A 22,194-nucleotide genomic window follows, 5' to 3' on the forward strand; every position below is an offset into this window, starting at 1 on the left:
AATCTCAACCTTGTCTTCTCCATACACACCTCGGCCAATATTTCATGCAAGAGAAACAAATTTTCCCTATGGATAATATTGACCTGAACTTGTTCAAATTCGGGTGTATGACCTCTCATAGATTGAAATAGTTGCTCCTCAAGTATTTGTTTCCTTTTTTAGAGAGCATCATTTAGTGTTTGTCATATTGACTCTAACTTAGCCATTTAGTCTCAAAGCCTCTGAAGGGCACTATAATATTCTCTAACTGTCTTACCATTTTGCTTACAATTATGGATCTGGTCTCTTAGATCCTATTTGTGAGCGATATCTTTTTAGGTATAAGTTTGTTTAACAAACTCCCAAGCTTTGTTCGCCCTCTCAAATTCAAGGATATTGGAGCATTGTTGCGAAAATATCTCAAAAAAGAGATAAGGTGTGCGATAAGCACAACATTGTTAAAATATGTAATCTCATATAATATCTCATATGTAATCTCATAGACATGTAATGTTTTATCTCCTTTCTAGTTAGGATTTTTCGTTTAATTAATTCTAGTTAAAATACAACTAGAATTAGCCAAACCAGTCCATCATTGGACTGATTTGGCCTTTACCTTTTTGACCAAGTCAAAAAGGTAAATCCAAAAAGAGCTGTTGGACTCCCCAACAGCTCTATTAGAGCCGTTGGAGAGTCCAACAACTCTCTTAAGGCTTCTCTCTACCTCTCTATAAATATGGGGCTATTCCCCTTGTAAAGACTTACTCTTGTTTTGGGTTTTTATCTCAAATCAATAAAATTGTTTATTTTTCATTTTTATACCCGTTTCGGGTTGTGTGTATTCTTAAGTTCTCTTTGTGAACCTTTGTGGTTCTTATGGTGTATTTGTGAGAACTTGTTGAGAGACATTTGTTGTAGCGTATTTTTCACTTTCTTACATGGTATCAGAGCAAGGTCGGTGGATGTGTATTGGGAAGCGTGCCATGCAACTACTCTTCAACAAAGTGAAGTCTCTTTGAAGGAGTGCTCGTGTGTAGCCTTGAAGGGCGTGGAAGGCTACTTATTTTCGATCTTTGTGGTTAAAATATTCCTCTTCCCACTTGCTTTTCTTCTTCCCCTCTCATTCCCAAGCTTGTAAAATGGATGACAATGATAATGTCACAATTAAGTCCATAAAACTCAACGATTCAAACTATGTAACATGGGCTTCAATCATGAATCATCTTATTTGGGGAAAGGGTCATGGGGCTTAGTTGATGGAACCGATAAGGAACCTAAACTAACGCTCACTAAAGAAGAAGGTGGAAGAGAAGTACCTCTTTCGGAGGTGGAAAAAACTAAGGCCATCTCCACATATGAAAAGGAATGGAAAGAATGGAGAATGGGTCACGCCAAGATCATGTCTTGGCTAATTTCTAGTGTAGACATAAAGAAGTGTTCAAGTCTCGCAAAATTTGAACATGCTAATGATGCATGGGAATATCTTAAAAGAATGTATTCTCTTAAAGATATTGCTCATATATGTAACTTACAAGAAAATGTTCGGAATATGGTTCAAGGAGAGAAAAGTATTAGAGAATACTACAATAGCTTATCCGAACTATGGGAAGAGTTGGCTCTTCTTGAACCAAAGTGGCATTGTCCACAAGACATTGAGCTTCGCCAAAATCAAGTAAATGCGGAGCATTTTTTTCAATTTATAAATGGGTTGAGACCCGAATTTGAATCAACCAAGTCCGCTCTTCTACATCGGGGAAATGTTCCCTCTATTGAAGATACCATTGAAGAGCTAAGTATGGAAAAAAATAGACTCAAGAAACGAGTCGACAAAAGCGATGATAATACAGTTTTAGCTGTATCTAGACTAGGTAATCACATTCGCACATACAAACCTCCACATATTCGGAGAATAAACAATGAAAGACAAGGAGGCGATTTTGAAAGGAGAAAAGTTATTTGTTATTACTGTCATGAACCCGGACATGTTAAAACTTACTGTTCAAAGTTGAAAAAATCTTATGAGAAAAAGGTAGCTGTTGTTGAATCAAAAGAATCAAATGAGACATCCATTGGAAACATGTCCCTGTCTCAGCTGGTGGAGGCTCTACAACCTCTTCTTAAAGGAACTTCTCCCTCAGCTGGAGTTGCGATCTCTTCTGTTGGCACCTCCGATCCAGGTAAACCCCTATGGCTTCTTGACTTTGGTGCTTCTTTTCACATGACACCAAATTTAAAATTACTGTCGCATTGTTATGACTCAAGTGGATCGAGTGTTTTTACTACGGATGGAACATCCCTTGAGATAAAAAGAATAGGAAATTTCAAAAATAACTCTCAAAACTCAAAAGAATTTTGTGTTTCAAAGATTAGATATATCCCCAAACTTAATCTAAATCTCTTATCTGTTTCTCAATTAACTGATCATGGGTGTAATGTTTCCTTCTCTTCTCATGATTGTCAAGTACAGGATCACCAGTCAGGAAAGCTGATTGGGGAAGGCCATAGAGAAGGAGGCTTATATTACATGGATTTTTTGGAATTACCCAAGAAAACATTATGCTGCAATGTTCAAAAAGTAGGCTTGGATCTTTTACACCAAAGATTTGGTCACCCTTGTATATCCAAGCTTCAGTACTTTCCAAACATGGAAAAAATTTGTAATTTTGAAACTTTCACTTGTGAAAAATGTATTCTTGGAAAAATGAAACGACTAGCATTTCAAGAAAGAACTTTTGTCTCCACTCGACCACTTGAATTAATTCACTCTGATGTTTGGGGTCCTGCACCAGTTACGTCAAAAGGTGAGTTTTTATACTATGTAATTTTCGTGGATGACTTTACATGATATACCTGGATTTACTTTCTCAAACACAAATTTGAAGTGTTCTCTTTTTTTTTCAAATATTTCATAATAGGATCAAAAATCAATTTAAGAATGATATTTCAATATTTCGCACTGATTCAGGGGGAGAATTTTTATCAACTGAATTTAAAGAATATTTGAACTCACATGGAATTTCACACCAAAAATCTTGTCCCTATACCCCTCAACAAAATGGGTTAGCTGAGAGAAAACACAGACACATTATAGAAACAACTAGAACACTACTTATCACACATCAAGTTCCTAAAGTTTTTTGGGCCGAAGCTATTTTAACTGCTGTGTATCTTATTAATAGGATGCCCTCATCCTCAATAAAGAATATTTCTCCTACTGAAAAGCTTTATAAACAAAAACCTGATTATTCTAGACTGAGGGTGTTTGGGTGCAAGTGCTTTGTTTTTACAGATAAGAATGATAAATTCTCTCCCCGTGCTATACCCTGTACTTTTTTAGGATATGCAAATAATAAAAAAGGATACAAATGTTTTGACCCTAAAAACAACAAGTTATACGTTTCAAGGAATGTATCATTTCTAGAAAATGAAAGTTTTTTTGAAAACAAAAATTCTACTGAAATAGATGAGTATTCATTCTTGTTGGTTCTAGTTCCAAAGGATAGTGAAAGAGAAATTGATCTAGATGATCAAATGGGCAAAGTTTGTGTCATATCAGTCTTTTTCACCAAAACATCAAGCCTTTATTGCTCTAATTCATTCCTATGAAGAACTTCCCAGTTATGATATAGCCAAGGATCAACCAGAATGGGTCAAGGCTATGAAAGTCGAATTAGAAGTCTTAGAAAAAGCAAATACTTGGACCATTCAAGACCATCCCCCAAACAACAAGAAACCTATTGGTTGTCGCTGGGTGTACAAGGTGAAAACCAAGAGTGATGGCACTCTTGAAAGATTCAAGGCCCGGTTGGTGGCAAAAAGCTATTTCCAAGAATATGGAATAGACTATGAAGAGACCTTTGCCCCAGTAGCTAGAATGACCACAGTTAGAATCCTAATAGCTCTTGCATCAATAAAGGGATGGCATATCTTTCAAATGGATGTTAAAAATGCTTTTCTAAATGAAACTTTAGCTGAAGAAGTATACATGGACCCACTACCAGGAATGAATATACCTAAAGGGAAAACACTTCGCCTAAACAAGGCTTTATATGGTCTCAAGCAAGCTCCAAAAGCTTGGTATGATAAGTTTAGTAAGATTATGCTTGATTTTGGTTTTCGATTTTGTCTTACTGACACAACTTTGTTTGTTAAGAATTCTGATGCAGGTATTATCATCCTTCTACTCTATGTTGACGACATGATCATCACTGGAAGTGATAAACATGGAGTTTATGATATTAAAAAATTTCTCAAAACACATTTTGAAATGAGTGATTTGAGTTTTTTGAAATATTTTCTTGGTATAGAAGTTGCCTACTCACCTAGATGTTACTTGCTAACTCAATCTAAGTTTTCATTAGATATTGTTGCCCGGTCAGGTATTTCAGATGAAAGACATGTTGATACTCTTGAGATTGTGAATATCAAAATGAAGATTGATGATGGAGAGCCACTCGAGAATCCGACTCCGTATAGGCAACTTGTTGGGGCTCTATCGTATCTATCTATCACAAGACCTGACATTACACATGCGGTCCATATAGCTAGTCAATTTCAACATGCTCCAACTTCTGTTCATATGGGAGCAGTTTTGCGTATTATTAGATATATCAAAAATTCTATTTCTCGAGGATTATTTTTATCCGCTTCCTCTAACTTAGAATTGCTTGCTTATACTGATGCAGATTGGGGTGGTGATCCAAATGACCGCCACTCAATTACAGGTTTTTGTGTCTTTTTGGGAGAATCTTTGGTGTCTTGGCGATGTAAGAAGCAACAAAAGGTCTCTCTCTCATCAACTGAAGCTAAATATAGGGCAATGACTACAACTACTATGGAATTAGTCTGGCTTCGACGTCTACTTTCCGATATGGGAGTTGAAAGTCCAAAAGCATCAAATCTGTGTTGTGACAACAAGAGCTCTATCTATATTGCAAGCAATCAGACATTTCATGTATGCACCAAGCATATAGAAATGGATTGCCATTATGTTCGAGAGGAATTTTTGCGTGGCACCATCAATCTTCCCTATGTTGCTTCAGAATATTAGCTTGCCGATTTCTTCACCAAGCCTCTCGCTGCTCCTAGGTTTCACTTTCTCTTAGGCAAACTTTCGGTTATCCAACCGTAAGTTTGAGGGGGAGTGTTAAAATATGTAATCTCATATAATATCTCATATGTAATCTCATAGACATGTAATGTTTTATCTCCTTTCTAGTTAGGATTTTTCGTTTAATTAATTCTAGTTAAAATACAACTAGAATTAGCCTAGAATTAGCCAAACCAGTCCATTACCTTTTTTACTAGTAAAAAAGGTACCTTTTTGATCAAGTCAAAAAGGTAAATCCAAAAAGAGCTGTTGGACTCCCCAACAGCTCTATTAGAGCCGTTGGAGGGTCCAACAACTCTCTTAAGGCTTTTCTCTACCTCTATATAAATATGGGGCTATTCCCCTTGTAAAGACTTACTTTTGTTTTGGTTTTTTATCTCAAATCAATAAAATTGTTTATTTTTCATTTTTATACCCGTTTCGGGTTGTGTGTATTCTTAAGTTCTCTTTGTGAACCTTTGTGGTTCTTATGGTGTATTTGTGAGAACTTGTTGAGAGACATTTGTTGTAGCGTATTTTTTACTTTCTTACAAACATCACCAATGTGCACAAATGCACAAGAACACTTAGAACAAATGTACACGAAGGTACAATAAAGAAACTCAAATGCACAAAGGCATACAAATTATAAAGAATTTTATTGAGAAGAATGGAGAACAAAAGCTCCAAGAAGTGAAGTTTACAAAGGGGGAACTCCCCTATTTATAAGAAGCAAGGAGCTTTGGAGGGGCTCCACTAGCTGTTGGAGCCCCTCCAACGGTTAGAATTCTAACCGTTGGAGAGGCTCAACAGCTAGTGTTGAGCCCCCTCCAAGTTTGACTTGAGTCAAATAAAAAAGAAAAAATAAAATGAAGAAAAATGAAGAAAAAAGAAAAAGAAGAAAAAATAAAAGTACAAAAAATATTATAACATATTCATAATTATGAATATGCGCAAAAGAAGGGAAATGACTATAATACCCTTGCGAGTTTTAATATATTTACATATATATATATATATATATATATATATAAAGATAGATACATATACATATATACATCATGTATATATGTATATGTATCTCTCTTTATATATATATGTAAATATTTACATAAGAGAGATACAATTTAACACCCTCCCTCAAACTTAGGGCACAATGACCGAAAGTTTACTTAGGAGAAAGTTGAATCTTGAAGAGCAAAGCGCCTTGGTGAAGAAATCTGCCAACTGATATTCTGAAGTCACGTAAGGAAGATCAATGACTTTTTGTAGATATGCCTCTCTGACATAATGGCAATCCATCTCAATATGCTTTGTCCGCTCATGAAAAGTGTGATTCTTAGCAATATAGATTGCACTCTTATTATCACAACACAACTTTGTGGGTTCTTGAATTGGAATTCCCATGTCTTGCAGCAACTGATGAATCCAGACAATCTCCATAGTTGTAGAAGCCATGGCTCGATATTCTGCTTCGGTGGACGATAGAGACACCTTCTGTTGTTTCTTACATCTCCATGAGATCAGGGATTCACCTAAAAAAATGCAAAAACCTGTAGTGGAGTGACGATTATTTGGGTCACCTCCCCAATCAGAGTCAATATATGCAATTAAATTTAACTCAGAAGATGAGGAAAGAAAAACTCCCTTGTTTAAAGTTCCCTTTATGTATCTGACAACTCGGAGAACGACACTCATATGAATGAATGTAGGAGCATGCTGAAATTGGCTTGCAGTATGCACGGCATGAGAGATGTCCGACCTTGTGATGCTAAGATACATTAGAGATCCCACAAGTTGTCGGTAGGGGGTAGGATCCTCCAGAGGTTTCCCATCATCGATCTTCATTTTTTATCCCACAATTTCAGGGGTCTCACAGATTTTATCATTAGTAATATCTGATCTGTCAAGAATCTCACAAGCAAGTTTAGTTTGAGACAAAAAATAGCCTCTATGAGAGTAGGCTACCTCGATACCAAGAAAGTAAGTCAGATACCCCAAGTCTGACATTTCAAACCTTTCTTTTAAAGTGGTTTTAATGTTTCTGATGCCCTTTATGTCACTACCTGTTATCAACATATCATCAACATACAACAGTAAAATCACAATTCCTGCATCAGACTTTTTGACGAACAGAGCAGTGTCAGTGTAGCATGAGGTAAAACCATCTTGAACCATCACATCATTAAATCAATCATACCAAGCCTTAGGGGCTTGTTTTAAACCATAAAACGCTTTTTGCAAACGAAGGACTTTCCCCTTTGGTACGTTGATACCAGGAGGAGCATCCATGTAGACTTCTTCATTATGGTCCTCATTTAGATAGACATTTTTAACATCCATTTGGTAAACATTCCATTTTTTAATAGATGCAATGGTGATCAAACATCTTACAGTAACCATTCGTGCAACAGGGGCAAAGGTTTCTTCGTAATCGATGCCGTATTCTTGACTATATTCTTTTGCGACAAGACGAGTTTTATACCTTTCGAGAGTGCCATCACTCTTGGTTTTGACTTTAAAACCCTATCTACATCCTATTGTTTTTTTTCCTTTTGGAAGACATTGAAAAACCCAAGTTTTGGCTTTGTTGAGGGCTCTAAGTTCGTTGTCCATGGCATCCCTCCACTCTATCATTTCCTTAGCTTCCTTAAAATTTCTAGGTTCTTGATATGAGTGAATGGCACTAAGACATGCCCTATGTTTTGGAGAAAAAGACTCATAGGAAATAAATCTAGAAGGATTTTTCCTAGATCTTTCAGTTCTTCGAGAGTGGTTGGAAGATTCACTAAGGTCACTATATTTCTCTATTGCACTTCTAAAAGTGCTTTTATCTCTATGTGTATAGGTAATTGGTTCATTTATCATTTCTTCTTCATCATGAATGGTTTGAGGAATACTTTCACTTATATCCTCATTCTCATTCAATTCATCATCGCTAAAAAAATCTTCATTTCTAGATAATAGTTCAAACAAAAAAGAGTAATCGACATTATCTTCATGAGTTTTGTGTTCTTCAAAACCACTTATGTTTTCTAAAAAGGTTACATTTCTTGAAACATATAGTTTATCATATTTAATATCATAACATCTAAAACCTTTTTGTGTTTCCGAATATCCCAAAAACGCACAAGGAATAGCTTTGGGAGATAATTTATCATTCTTATCGGTGAGAACAAAACATTTACAACAAAAAATTCTTAACCTATTGTAATCGGGTTCCTTTTTATACAAGATTTCATATGGAGATATTTGATTCAAGTTTTTTGATGGAAGTCAGTTTACGAGATAAACCGATGCAAGAGCCGCTTCGGCCCAAAATCTTTTTAGAATTTTTTGAGAAATGAACAAAGTTCTTGTAGTTTCAATTATGTGTCTATGTTTTCGTTCGACCAACCCATTTTGTTGAGGAGTTTTGGGGCAAGGCCTTTGATGAACAATCCCATTATTTTCAATATAACTTTTGAAATCATTTGAGAGATATTCTCCCCCGGAATCAGTTCTAAGAATTTGTAATTTACTATTGAATTGATTTTGTATTAACATGTGAAAAACCTTAAAAGTAGAGAAAACCTCATGTTTATGTTTGAGGAAGTATATCCAACTATACCTTGAGAAATCATCCACATAAATAACATAATACGAAAAACCTCCCTTAGACACAACGGGTGCCGGTCTCCAAACATCCGAATGCACAATTTCAAAAGGCTTAGTTGAAAACATAGTTCTTTGTCCAAAAGGTAAGCTTCTCATTTTACCAAGAATACAATCATTACAATTGAAATTGTCTTTACATAAAGTTTTAGCAAAATGTAAATAAGAAAGCTTGACAATATTTGGATGCCCAAGGCGTTTATGCCAAACATTTATATCTTTATGTTGGGCAACATTACAAAAAGAGGTTTTTGGAATTTGAAGAAATTCCATGAGATAAAGATCTCCCTTCCTAGAGCCTTCCCCAATCAACTTCTCGGACCGGCGATCCTGTATCCAACATTTATTTGATGAGAATTTGATATCACACCCATGATCCGATAGTTAAGAGACATAAAGCAAATTTAAATTTAGTTTTGGTATAAATCTAACTTTAGGAATAGAAAAACCTTGTCTTTCAAAATCACCAATTCCTTTTATTTCAAGAGAAGCCCCATCCGCGGTAGAGACAAAAGAAGGTGACAAATTTTTTGAGTATTTAGAAAGTGCAAAAACATTTGGAGTCATATGAAAGGATGCACCCGAGTCTAAGAGCCAAAGAGTCTTACCGGGAGGAGAGAAGGTGGTCATGGCGGCTCCGGAAACGGATCCCTTGAGGAGTGGTTGAAGAGCTTCCATGATTTGATTGAGAGACAAAGTAGCATGGTTGGAAGTTGATGGACCTTCCTCCTTGGTTGATTGGAAAGTAGTAGACATAGCCACCATCTTCTTCCATTTAGGGCATACCGGTTTAATGTGACCCAGTTCTTTGCAAAAATGACATATGATCTTACTATAATCTCTTCTTCCATAATGCCCACCATTTTTTCTTCCTCCTTGATTTTTGTTAAAATGAGGGGGTTTATAGGTTTTAACATTATTCCCCGGTCTTGAGACGGCATGAGCATCCTCATCCTCATCTTTAGAGGGAATGACCAACACACTTAGATTGGTTTTATTCATTCCCAATCTAGTTTCTTCTCCACTTAATTTGGTAAGCACATCTTTCAATTGAGGAGAAGGGAAAGAAGACAAGAGAGATGATCTAGTTTGTTTAAACTCGGGTCTAAGCCCATTTAAAAAGTTAAAGAAATGATCCTCTTCTAATTGTTTGGCCCTCAATTCAATAGCCTCACCACTCCATTTAGGTTCTTGGAGAGCAAGCTCATCCCAAATAGTGGATAACTCGGCAAAATATTCTCTAACGGACATCTTTCCTTGTTGAAGGGTTAAAGCCTTCTTTTGGAGATAGTATTTATGGGACAAATCTCTTGAAGTATACATTCTTTCAAGATATTCCCATACTTGATATGCTTTTTTGAACTTTAGAATGTTGGCATTAATTTTGGTCTCAACAGAAGAGAAGAACCATGAGAGAATTTTGTAATTTTTCATTTCCCACTCTTCATGCTTCTTATTGTAATCTTCAAAAGCCTTTTCTCTTTCTTCTCCCTCAAGAACCTTGATCTCCCCTCTCTCAAGGATAGTAATTTTAGGTTCGGGTTCGGGAATAGTTCCTTGAACATATCCCCAAAGACCCTTTCCTTTTATATGGGCCTCCATATTCCCGGCCCATACATGATAATTCGTTCCATTTAATTTGAAGCCAAGAGAGAAGTGAGAATCCTTTTCGCCCATTAGAGAGGATACAAAGAGAAATAAATGCGTACCACAATGCGAAAAGAGTTCCTTCTTGATGTAGAAAGCTTCTAAAATATAGAATGAAGGACCGAGTCTTCACTCCAACCACCACAACTTAATGGCACACTTTACGAGGTACTCCAACGAAGAGAGAAAAATGCACGATCTTCTTTTCCTTTGAGCCTAGCTCTGATACCATGTGAAAATATCTCAAAAAAGAGATAAAGTATGCGATAAGCACAACACCACCAATGTGCACAAATGCACAAGAACACTTAGAACAAATGTACACGAAGGTACAATAAAGAAACTCAAATGCACAAAGGCATACAAATTATAAAGAATTTTATTGAGAAGAATGGAGAACAAAAGCTCTAAGAAGTGAAGTTTACAAAGGGGGAACTCCCCTATTTATAAGAAGCAAGGAGCCTTGGAGGGGCTCCACTATCTATTGGAGCCCCTCCAACGGTTAGAATTCTAACCGTTGGAGAGGCTCAACGGCTAGTGTTGAGCCCCCTCCAAGTTTGACTTGAGTCAAATAAAAAAGAAAAAATAAAATGAAGAAAAATGAAGAAAAAAGAAAAAGAAGAAAAAGTAAAAGTACAAAAAATATTACAACATATTCATAATTATGAATATGCGCAAAAGAAGGAAAATAACTATAATACCCTTGCAGGTTTTAATATATTTACATATATATATATATATAAAGATAGATACATATACATATATACATCATGTATATATGTATATGTATCTCTCTTTATATATATATGTAAATATTTACATAAGAGAGATACAATTTAACAGGTTCCTCATGCATACTTTTCATAAAAAGAGAAACAACCTTGGCATGACCCACTTTCCATTCTTTATAGGCTTTTTTGTATTCAATCAAAGTTTTTTCTCCTTTGAGAGTTTCTTCTTTAGATTGCTCATCTTCTTCTATAGTTGTTTTTATGAGAATTGATTGAGGGTTTAGAGCAAAACCATCAACAAATTGCCACAAATCCTTACCCATAAGTATTCTTTTCACCGCGGTGACCCATATACTATAATTGTTCCCATCAAATTTGATGGGAATAACGGTTACAACTTCTTTATCGGCCATATATATATATAGAGAGAGGATCCAAGTTCTTGAAGATCCACCAAGAGGCTTGCACACGAGTTCCTGAACCTTCACCACAACCCAATCTTCAATCTATAAGCCTTCAAGAGAGCAAGCTCTGGTACCATGTAATGAAACAAAAAATAATACAAAGGTTGCCTCTAAGGACTACGAGAATGCACCAACACAAAGAGACCACTTATGGGTCAATTACAATCTCTCAAAAGAGATATACAAGCATAATCAAAAGGGTCACTTATGGACCTGATACAATCTCACAATGGAGAAACCACACACAAACGCCTTTAGAGAGCAACAACATAAAAAATATAATATGGTATTAATTCATAAAATGCTTAGAGAAGCATTACAAAACAATAGGGAAGGATTGTAACCCCAATCCATACCCTTTAAAAATGCGGATTTTTTTTTTCTAAGAGTTGCGGAAACCTTTCCAGAGATCTGGGGTCCTCACAGTTCCACTTTCCATTGGATAGCCCATCCACCACAAACGAAGTTGCAATTATCATCCATATCAACCAACTAAACTTTTTTATTAATGAATAAGAAAATTTCAAAGACAAGGTTTTCTTCAACTGAAAGTAAAGTAACAATTGCAGAAATTAAAAGAACTAAAAGACAAAAGAAAGAGCCAATATATCCTCTACTGAAGCTGACAAGCCCAAGTATAACTCATCCATCCCCAGATGCATGTCCAACTTCACTGTTCACCATTACCTGTGAAAAACCAACAAAGTAGGGTGTCAGAACCGAAATTCTGAGCACAGCTACTTCTAAAAAAACAGGTGAGAGAAAGAACATGAATAAGATTTCATGCAGTGATTTGATTGAGTACAGATATAAATTTTGCAAGATTTAAATATCTATAACTACCAACAGTTGCATATACTTACCAGTCAAGAACAGTAAAGCAATGTCACATATCAATAACTAAATAACCAAACCTTTCAGCATGATTTCACAAAGTAAAGCGTATGCTACCACCAAATGATGTCATGATATCAAGAATGATCCAAACATGCATGATCTAATGCATAACAGAAAAAAAAATGCATGATTATGTGCAATGCATGATTTCTTCTGTTATCTTTCATTTAAGTTTCATCTTTCCATATGCATGCCCTATTAGATGCACACATCTTTAAGTTCCTCTTTTTTAATTACCGTGGCCCGCGGATACACCAAACGAGTACAAACCCCGAGGTCAAGTAGGTTCCCAGGGTAGCTTAACACACAATTTGTATTTTATTACTGGGTTCCAACTTAGCCCTCGACCGATATCAGGAAACAACACCATCCATCAGAACATTAGACCTCCACATCTAATGTCGGGGACACAAGGGACACCCCACGCCCACAAGTGCCACTTCCTTGGTACCATAAACTCACAGCTGTGACTAACACACCACTCCCGGGTAAAGTGGCGGGTTCTCCCTAAAATCGTGGCCAGGAGAAGAACCTCAATATCGGGTTCAGGGGCTACAACGCACACAGAGTTTTTGTATCCTCACAGTCTCCCCAAGACCGGATATCTAAGATTCTCATACTCCAGATGAGATATCCCAGAATGTATATTCACTGTTCTTATTTATAATATTTTTAATTAAGTCCATTTCTTTAAGTTTGCCACACATATGCAAAAGTAAAGTGAAAACCCCGCATCCTTCCTTGCAGGGACCCATTCGGGACTCCAGCCCGTATAAACCATTAGAACAGTGTAGTAATGTGCCAAACCATCTTATGTGGTTTCAGTGATGCAGTTAAAAACATATATAAAAGAAAACCCAACCCACGGCTCTACAGGCCGATGATGGTCCAATTTGGCCATCGGTGCATCGCATGCAAAAATCATAACTTGCAATGTATGCAATCATACCAACATAATTTCATATGCACATTCATTCATACCATTTTAACAATGTGCATGAGCTTTCGCAGTCCTATGCATGCGTAACCATTCATGTATAAGTGTTTTCATGTAATCACTTAACACACATACATTCATTCATAGTTTCATGAGAATATTTATGCATGATTACACAGGCCAATAGACTTTGATCCCATATATGGACATGCATTTACAATTTGCTATTTCATGAGCAACACATGCTTCCTACGAGTGGTCCGCACACACAATCACTATACAATTTAATAAGATATTGCAGAATTTCAGTGAATATAAGGTACATATAGATATTCAAGTTTTGTGTTCACCATGCCACATTTCATAGCAAATAAAGGAATGCACATTGAGCTAAACATATAAATTTTACCATGACAACTGAAAACACAAAATTTTTATAATCATTCAAATTCAACATCTACTATCCTTAGATTTAGTTGACTGTCCAAGACAGATCGGTTTTACCACTTTCTAAACAAAGTTAGAGGCAACAAAAATTCAGATTCCATTTGAGTTTCCAAATAGATTTCTTGTACATGCCAGAAATTTAATTTCCTTTTAGAATCAGATTGAATTAAAATTCTACAACAAAACAAATTGCAACAATCATTCAGTTTAGTGTTAGTTGACTATTCAAGACGGGTAAATTTTATGGTTCCAAAAGAAGTTAACATTTGGGACATCATAAATAAATTTCATAAACCTCTTTCGAAATCTGATCCAGTGTTTAAACTCATATGTTTATATACTGATATATATATATATATATATATATATATATATTGGCTGATTCAAGAATCTACCTCGAATCTATCAACCCCAAAATCGGTCAGTATTACTGTTAAAACTTAACAAACTCTAGGTCAAGGAATCAAAATCATATTAATTTTTTTTTCCTAACTAATCACATGCATCTGAACTTGTGCATCTACATATTTCTCAAAACAACACGCGCTGAACCAAATTTTCTTTTGACACTCTAGTGCACAGAAAATTATACAGATTTATGTGTGGTTCCTGTTCACACAGAAAAAGATGACAGGGTTGAGTGTGGTATATGTCGACACCCACACACAGGAAAACATATGTGTGTTCCAGCTCTCAACAACACATTTAATCAATGCTTAAGTAAATCAACAATTTAAAATCAAGTTTATGCTAACAAAAATATTTCGCCTTTGTTACATATCAGATTCTCATTAACTATTTGATTCACATGAAAATAAGTGGAGACCCAAGATAAAATTGGGAACATAGAAACTAAAACAGCAAAAGGAAGATAGCCCCAAATTTATTGAAGAATGCTCAAAGAAAAATGAAAGTAGAGATGGAAACCACAAAGAACCATCATCTGAATTGGTATTGCATGACTCCATCTATATAGTAATAGTGTAAATGATAGCACCTTTGCTTGAATACCAACCAAGCCATCCTAACTTGGCTGGTTCCTATTATTAAAAGCAGAAAAAAGTGAGGACTTATTCCTAAATAGAACTATTTGACCGACTCGGATGATGCAGGGATTGCAAACCTCTAATGTATGCAGCCCTTGCTCAGGCCAGATTCAGTCATCAAAATCAACTGAATTAATTTTGTTCTTTATACTTCACGAAACAACAAAAAAAAACAACCAACAGACATGAAAAAGGTCCTCAGGGACCCTCACCTCAAAAGACTGCACGGGATCGAACCCATGTTCGATCCCTCACCTAGAATCGAGAGAAGCACCGTACCTTATTGAAGATTTCCGGCGATCGGAGGCTGTCGTGACTGCAAGAGAGGGGTCGGCTGGGGTTGCTCCTTGCTGCTGCCGTGACAGGAGTCTCGCCGGAGGTCGGTGATGGCAACAGGTAGCCGGAGCTTGGCCGGCGACTGAGCTCCCTCCGGTGAGCACGAAAACGAGAGAGAGAGAGAGAGAGAGAGAGAGAGAGAGAGAGAGAGAGAGAGAGAGAGAGAGAGAGAGAGAAATCGGGGAAAGAGACCCACTTGGGACCCCTTTTGAAGAGGAAGACCCGACGAAATCGGAGCCCCCTTCCCTCCAGCGGCTGCGCTTCAAGCCTCCCTTTCTTTCCTTCCGACGATTTCGGTTAGGGTTCTCTCTCAGAACCCCCCCCCTCCCCTTTCTTCCTTTGCTTCAAACATATCGGGCAACCCTTATCGGGTTGCCCTTTACTTTTTTTTTTTTAAAAGGGCTGCTACAGGGGCGCGGTTCGGGTCCGAACCCGAGGCCCGTAACCCGACCCCCAATCTATATGGATCCACCAGTTGGATCCGAATGGATCCAACTGTGGATCCTCGGATAAATAAATAAATAAAAATTTTAATTTTATTTATATATTCTTCTTATTATGATATTATTAGTTTTATTATGGATATGGATATAAAGACCATTTTATGGATCTTAGATCCATTTGGATCCAAACACGGATCTAACCTTAAATACTTGGTTTTTCTTTTCTTTTCCTTTTTTTATATACTATTAATTATTTATTTAACTATTATAAGTATAGTTTTAATACCCCATGGTGGGTTATTTATGCATTCATTTTTGGATCCGGTAACGGATCCGAGGCCCAAATTTAGAAAAGTACTCGTTATTTTCAAATAAATTTAAATAAATAAATTACAAAAATTGAGGTTATTACAAGGATCCCTTTAAATAGTCCAAGGAAGCCACAAAGGACTAGCCCCAACAAGGACTAGCCCCAACAAGGACTAGCCCCAACAAGGACTAGAAATGTAGCTGTTGGATCTAGCCCACCAACTAGTTGGGCTATCCCTAATGGCTTCAAAAACACACACAAAAAAAAAAAAACAAAAAAAAACTAAAGACAAAATTACAAAGCAGCCCCTACTTAGGTCGACCCTATTACACCTGTGAAATGAAAAAGATATGAATATTATATATAATATATATAGATATATAGATATCTATATGTTAACAGTTACCGTTTCTCCAATTTTGGAAAAATTGACCTTGATCTTTTCTAGGATCCCACAACATTCTTCTTAAAATGAGAATTATTATGATTATGAATGGGCACTAGTCATTTACCCTTTCTGGAAGACATTAGTGGAGATTTTTATGGAACTCATTTTGGTAGCTGCTCAATTCTTTCAGGAGTATGCCTGCAGAAAAACATCAGCACCATGATTTTCCATGATTTGCACTTAGTGTGAATTTGATTTTTTGTGGCATTGTCCAACTGTAATTGAAGTCTTGATGCTTATATTTCCTGATGATCTCCTCTTGCCACTGTACATTTCATGAGGCTTTATAATTCTTGATGCATAACTACATATGCTGACAAATACATGCACATGCATGTGTGCACGCACCCACCCACCCACACACGCCCACCTTGTATACAAAATAAAATATTTAACATTGAATATACACACTTATGCACATACACTCATGCACATGTACATGAGCATGAATGGTATTTATAGGCTCACTCAATGCTTTTTGAAAATATAATATCATTATTGCTGTCCCGAGCCGATCTTTCGGAATGGGGCATGTGCAGTGCAGAGCTCCACTGAGTGGAAAATGCATCGAGTGTAGGAACGCGCAGTATGTTTTCACTTGATCAGTGACGTGCGGTGGTAGCACGACATGCAATAGGCATCAATATCGTCGTTAGTGCATCGCTGTGTGGCGGCACAGACGTGGAGCGTTGTTCGGTTAAGCAGTGCCAACAGTTCAAAGGATTGCCTTTGGAGATTTGGTTAAGGACCTCTCGGCTTGCAAGAGATTTTCCCACGCATAGTCGTTGGACGCACGAGGGTGCGTGCGGGTTAGGGCCAATTCTCCTAAGAATCACGTGATTTCAACCGAGTATAGTGACTCGGGGCTAGGTGAGTGAATGCCTAGGCGCTCGAGAATGAGTCTGGGTGGTGCTCTTCGCTATGGTGTTCAATCATCAGCTGGTTTTCGGACTGGGGGCCAGAAAGTGTGGTTCCTTCAGTGGCGAGATTTTGGCTAGATTTTGCCATGTCGTGCACATGGAGCTGCAAGACGCTTCATGACACACAAGGCTAAGGCAAAGTTTGTGCCTCTTTCGGAAGTGATAGCTAGTATGGGACGACTATGCACTATGTGGCATGGAATGCACATTTGAAAATGCGCTTGATCAACTTTCGCTAGGCAGCTGCCCGCGGGGTGGTGCACAGGGCCAATGAAAATGATTCAGCATATGGAATGGTGTTGTTACACAGCCTTTGGTCGTTAGGCTGGCCAGCTTGGGCAGTTTGACGCGTTGCGGGTTTGCGAAGCATTCTATGTCCGTGACAGAGCGATAAGTAGGCTTGCGGCGGTAAGGAAGGACTGTTGCGCCGCACTGGCTTATTGAAAAAAATAAGCCCGTGACAAATTGACATCAGAGCAAAAAGATTCACGGAGACCTTGTTCTTTATTGTGTGCGACACTGAAGAGAACAACGATGATTTATCTTGGTTATGTAATTTTGCGCAGCTAAAGTGTGGTTGACCGAGCACAAAAGCAGGATGTTGGTAGGATGGTATGAGACATCTTGTCGATGATAAGCAGAAGTGTAAGGTTGCTGTTCAGTTGGCTAAGGGAATGTAGATACGCCATATATTCTTACCAGTTGTGCGTTAGGCTCATAGGTAGAGCGTGACGTTTGCCTTGTGCATGCAGAGAATGCACGTTGGATTCGGCTGGATGAATTTGCATCTTTGGGTATGGGAGACTCAATCAAACTTCTAGATTCTCTCCCAAGATTATGGGTTAGCGGAGTGCCCACGTTGAGTAGAAGGCTTGTTGCTTTGGTCCTTTGAGTTGGCAAAACTTCAATGAATTGCGCGTGTAGAAAAAGTTGTTGTTCGTGGCTCGTTGGTTCATGTGAGAACATTTTGCTGACTTTGAAAGAGAGTACAACGTGCTGACTTCGGGAGGGGAGTACAACATTGGGGCAAAGTGCCCTTGTGAAGACGAGTGCCAAGGAAGACACTTTGGAGGACCGCATTGGGGTGATACGCAAGAAGGTGTCCCCCACTTAAGGACTAGTTTGGACCAGTGAAAAATCACAAGTTGTTGCTTAAGGGTGTTGATATCCCTGCATCACACATTGGTGGTCGCCTTTCTCTGAGAGGACCACGAAGAGCGTGGACTTTCCCTTGAGGGGGTTGGAAGGCACCCCAACCATGAGCATCAAGACAAGTTTGTCGTGCGGGCGAGGATGACCCGCTTGTATTTGAGACTGCACTGGGGTCTCACGAGCAGAGAATGCTCGATGTTGATAGAGTAGAAGATCGTTGTCTAAGTGATCGGTGATGCGCTAAAGGTATGGGACTTGGCGTGTTAAAGGTTGTGGCGACGATGGATGTAACCAAAACAAGTTGAGTAGGCTGAAGAAAAAGAGTAAACCAAAAATAAGTACGAAGAGAAACTGGCATATCAGTGAAGACTGTGTTCTTACCTGCACCAGCATTATCGAGGACGACAATGATTTTGGGTGAAAGAGAATGTCCCAGGCGATCTTTCGAAATGAGGCATGTGCAGTGCGGAGCTCCAATAAGTGAAAAATGCATCGAGTGTAGGAACACGCGGTATGCGTTCTCTTGATCAGTGACGTGCGGTGATAGCACGACATGTGATAGGCATCGGTATCGTCGTTAGTGCATCGCTGTATGGCGGCACAAACGTGGAGCGTGAGCGTTGTTCAGTTAAGCAGTGCCAACAAATCAGAGGATTGCCTTTGGAGATTTGGTTAAGGACCTCTCGGCTTGCAAGAGGTTTTCCTATGCATAGCCATTGGACGCACGGGGGTGCGTGTGGGTTAGGGCTAATTCTCTCAGGAATCACGTGATTCCAATCGAGTATGGTGACTCGGGGCTAGGCGAGTGAATGCCTAGGCGCCGGCGAATGAGTATGGGTGGTGCTCTTCGATATGGTGTTCAATCATCAGCTGGTTTTCGGATTGGGGTCCGCATGGTCTGGTTTATTCAGTGACGAGGTTTTGCTATGTCGTGCACATGGAGATGCAAGACGCTTCATGACACACAAGGCTAAGGCAAAGTTTGTGCCTCTTTCAAAAGTGATAGCTAGTATGGAACGACAATGCACTATGCGACATGGACTACATGAAATGCACATTTAGAAATGCGCTTGATCAGTTTTCGCTAGGCAGCTGCGTGCGGGGTGGTGCGCAGGGCCAATGAAAATGATTCAACACATGGAATGATGTTGTTACGCGGCCTTTGGCCGTTAGGCTGGCGAGCTTGGGCAGTTTGACGCGTCGCGGGTTTGAGAAGCATTCTATGCCCGTGACAGAGCGATAAGTAGGCTTGCGGCGGTAAGGAAGGACCATTGCGTTGCACTGGCTTATTGAAAAAAGTAAGCCCGTGACAATTGCAACGACATTTTTTTAAGTTATCTGAAATGGTGGTTGCATTGTTTGGACCTACTATAAAGGCTGGTTGTTTGTTTGCAATCAGAGCTTAGGAATCTAGCATTTAGGACTTGCATGGGGTTAATAAAGATTCAGTAAATGAGGGTTTCAGACTTTTATTTATTGGTGTGCCTAGAAAAGATGCAGCCTTGCCTTCTAACAAGGAACAATTAGGAAAAAACAAATTAAGATGGTTTTCCTGCTTGCCTATTGGCTTGTCCGGTACTCCATGTAACCGCGCCACGGAACTTAGGGTGCCGTACCCGTGTTGAAACATGTCAACACGGGTACTGGTACCTGGACACAGCATTTTCAATATATAATATGTATTTTCAGTATATAATTTCAATATATAATATATATTTTAGATATATAATATATATTTTCAGTATATATTTTAGATGTATAATATATATTTGAGATATAATATATATTTTAAATATATAATATATATTTTCAGTATATATTTAGCCGTGTCCCTGTACCCACTTTTTTTGGAATTTCCGTGTCGTACCCTCCGTACCCATACCCGTACCTGTACCCAGGTGACATAGCCAGTACTCTACTCTGTAAAAGATTTCTAGTAAAGGTAGATGAGAGGATAGTGCAAGGTTGGTGATCCATGTCTATGCTATCCTTTTAAGCTGCATGACCATGCTACTAGCGCATATGACGAATTGATGATCCTGTTTGACGGTGTTTAATCTTTCCTATTTACAGTTCCCACCTTCGTGTTTGTTGGACATGTAGAGCCGCTCTATGAGGCCTATGTTCTTTTCTTTTTTTAATTGATGGAGAAATTCCTTTTCTCCTGCATCTGCTTCATCCAACAGCTAACAGAGGCCATGTTTTGTAATGAAACAATGGTCGAATATCCATATGACTATATTTTCATGTTCTATACAGCAACCTTTGAGAATTTTTTCTTTAATGAAACCATGTTGCACTTTTAGGTAAGTCTTTAGATCACATTCACCTCTGTAACTATTGTGAACACATGGAACATGAGAATTGGAATATGGACTTGTTGAAGCCCTTCTTGCAAATCCTGAATCAGGCCTTTAAAATCAACTTGTTCTTTAGATCCAACCTCAGTTGCATGATCTGTTTGGTTGAAAATACTTTTCTGTGTTGATGATTTACCATGAGTCTGTTAGTTTGTCTATAAAACGAACTTCGACAGACTTCAAGTATGTGCTATCTATTGAGATGTTCATTTTTCTCCATTTTAGCAATAACTGTATACTATGAAAATTTGTGGTCTTATTCTCCGAATCTGTTCGTGACTGCAGACAAGGAGTTGGATATAATTGAAATGGCAGTGTATGGCGATGTTTTTCGACCAGGGAATCAGTGCCGTTGCAAAACTGTTGCTGAAGTGCTTGGACAGTACAAGTCAAAAGGCTCCCTTATGGCATGTGAGCTGCCTTACAAGGAAGGCTGATATGCCACTCTCACAGGCCATGATTAATTTCATCATGTCGTCTGTCTGTATTGTTCAACACAAAAGGAACTCAATTGGTCGTTCCTAACAAATTAGCAGGTAATAAATTGTAACTTGTTAGATGGTTTAGTTCTCCTTGGTGGATTCACATGCATGTGAATGCAATTCATCCATTTGTCCCCAATCTTTCCAGTCTGCATTATTTTTGTATAAGAGGTCTTGAGGAGACACCCTTCTTAGCGACCCTTGTGACTTTCATGGGTGTTGGCATGTTGCCCAACCAACTCCTTGGAATTGGTCTAGTGGAAACTGTAAACACTTTTTATCATATTTAATCAATATTTTAAGCTTTCAAGGTGTGAAACTGACTCCCCAATTTTAGAATTGGTCTAATTATTTCTGTTGAGTCTACTGTTTAAAATTATGGAAAATGACCGTAGTGTATGACAAAAATGATATGTTTTTTGAAATGTTTCACAATTTACAAAATCTGCCCCATGTTTAAAATCTCACATACCTGACTTTTTTAAGACCTTTTTAGCCGTTGTACTAGCAAACCTCTTGAGGTTCATGCAATATATTAGTAAGTTGTTTGGATATCTCAAACTCTCACTAAAAAGTTGATTTGCACAATAATTGTGCAGACCTTACAAATTTTACAAACAAATTTATGAATGTGGATAACTTTTATCCGAAGGACATTTGCAAATACCATACGATATTTGCATATATAGTAAGACATTCGTGAGTTACCATGCCAAGCTTCTTTAAGTAACTGATCTTCAAGGAAATTTGCAAATATGTGGCGACATTTGCATATATATAGTACGACATTCATGGCCTCCGATGCTAAGTGCCTTTAAGTAATTGATCTTCAAGATATGAAGGTGTATGGCG

General features: G+C 38.0%; 1 protein-coding gene across 1 annotated transcript in view; it reads left to right on the plus strand.

Moving 5' to 3' along the window:
* LOC149839037 (HNH endonuclease domain-containing protein) overlaps nucleotides 1-21,661 on the plus strand; it is a 37,080-nt gene extending 15,419 nt beyond the window's left edge. The window contains exon 3 of the mRNA XM_090002241.1: nucleotides 21,146-21,661. Within this exon, the coding sequence (XP_089858367.1) occupies nucleotides 21,146-21,297 (152 nt within the window). The 3' untranslated portion in view covers nucleotides 21,298-21,661. The remainder of the gene's footprint in view (nucleotides 1-21,145) is intronic.
* Nucleotides 21,662-22,194: the final 533 nt, after the last annotated feature.

The sequence above is a fragment of the Nuphar pumila genome, chromosome 4 (assembly GCF_984573655.1).
Source record: "Nuphar pumila chromosome 4, dmNupPumi1.hap1.1, whole genome shotgun sequence".
Classification (NCBI taxonomy): Eukaryota; Viridiplantae; Streptophyta; class Magnoliopsida; order Nymphaeales; family Nymphaeaceae; genus Nuphar; species Nuphar pumila.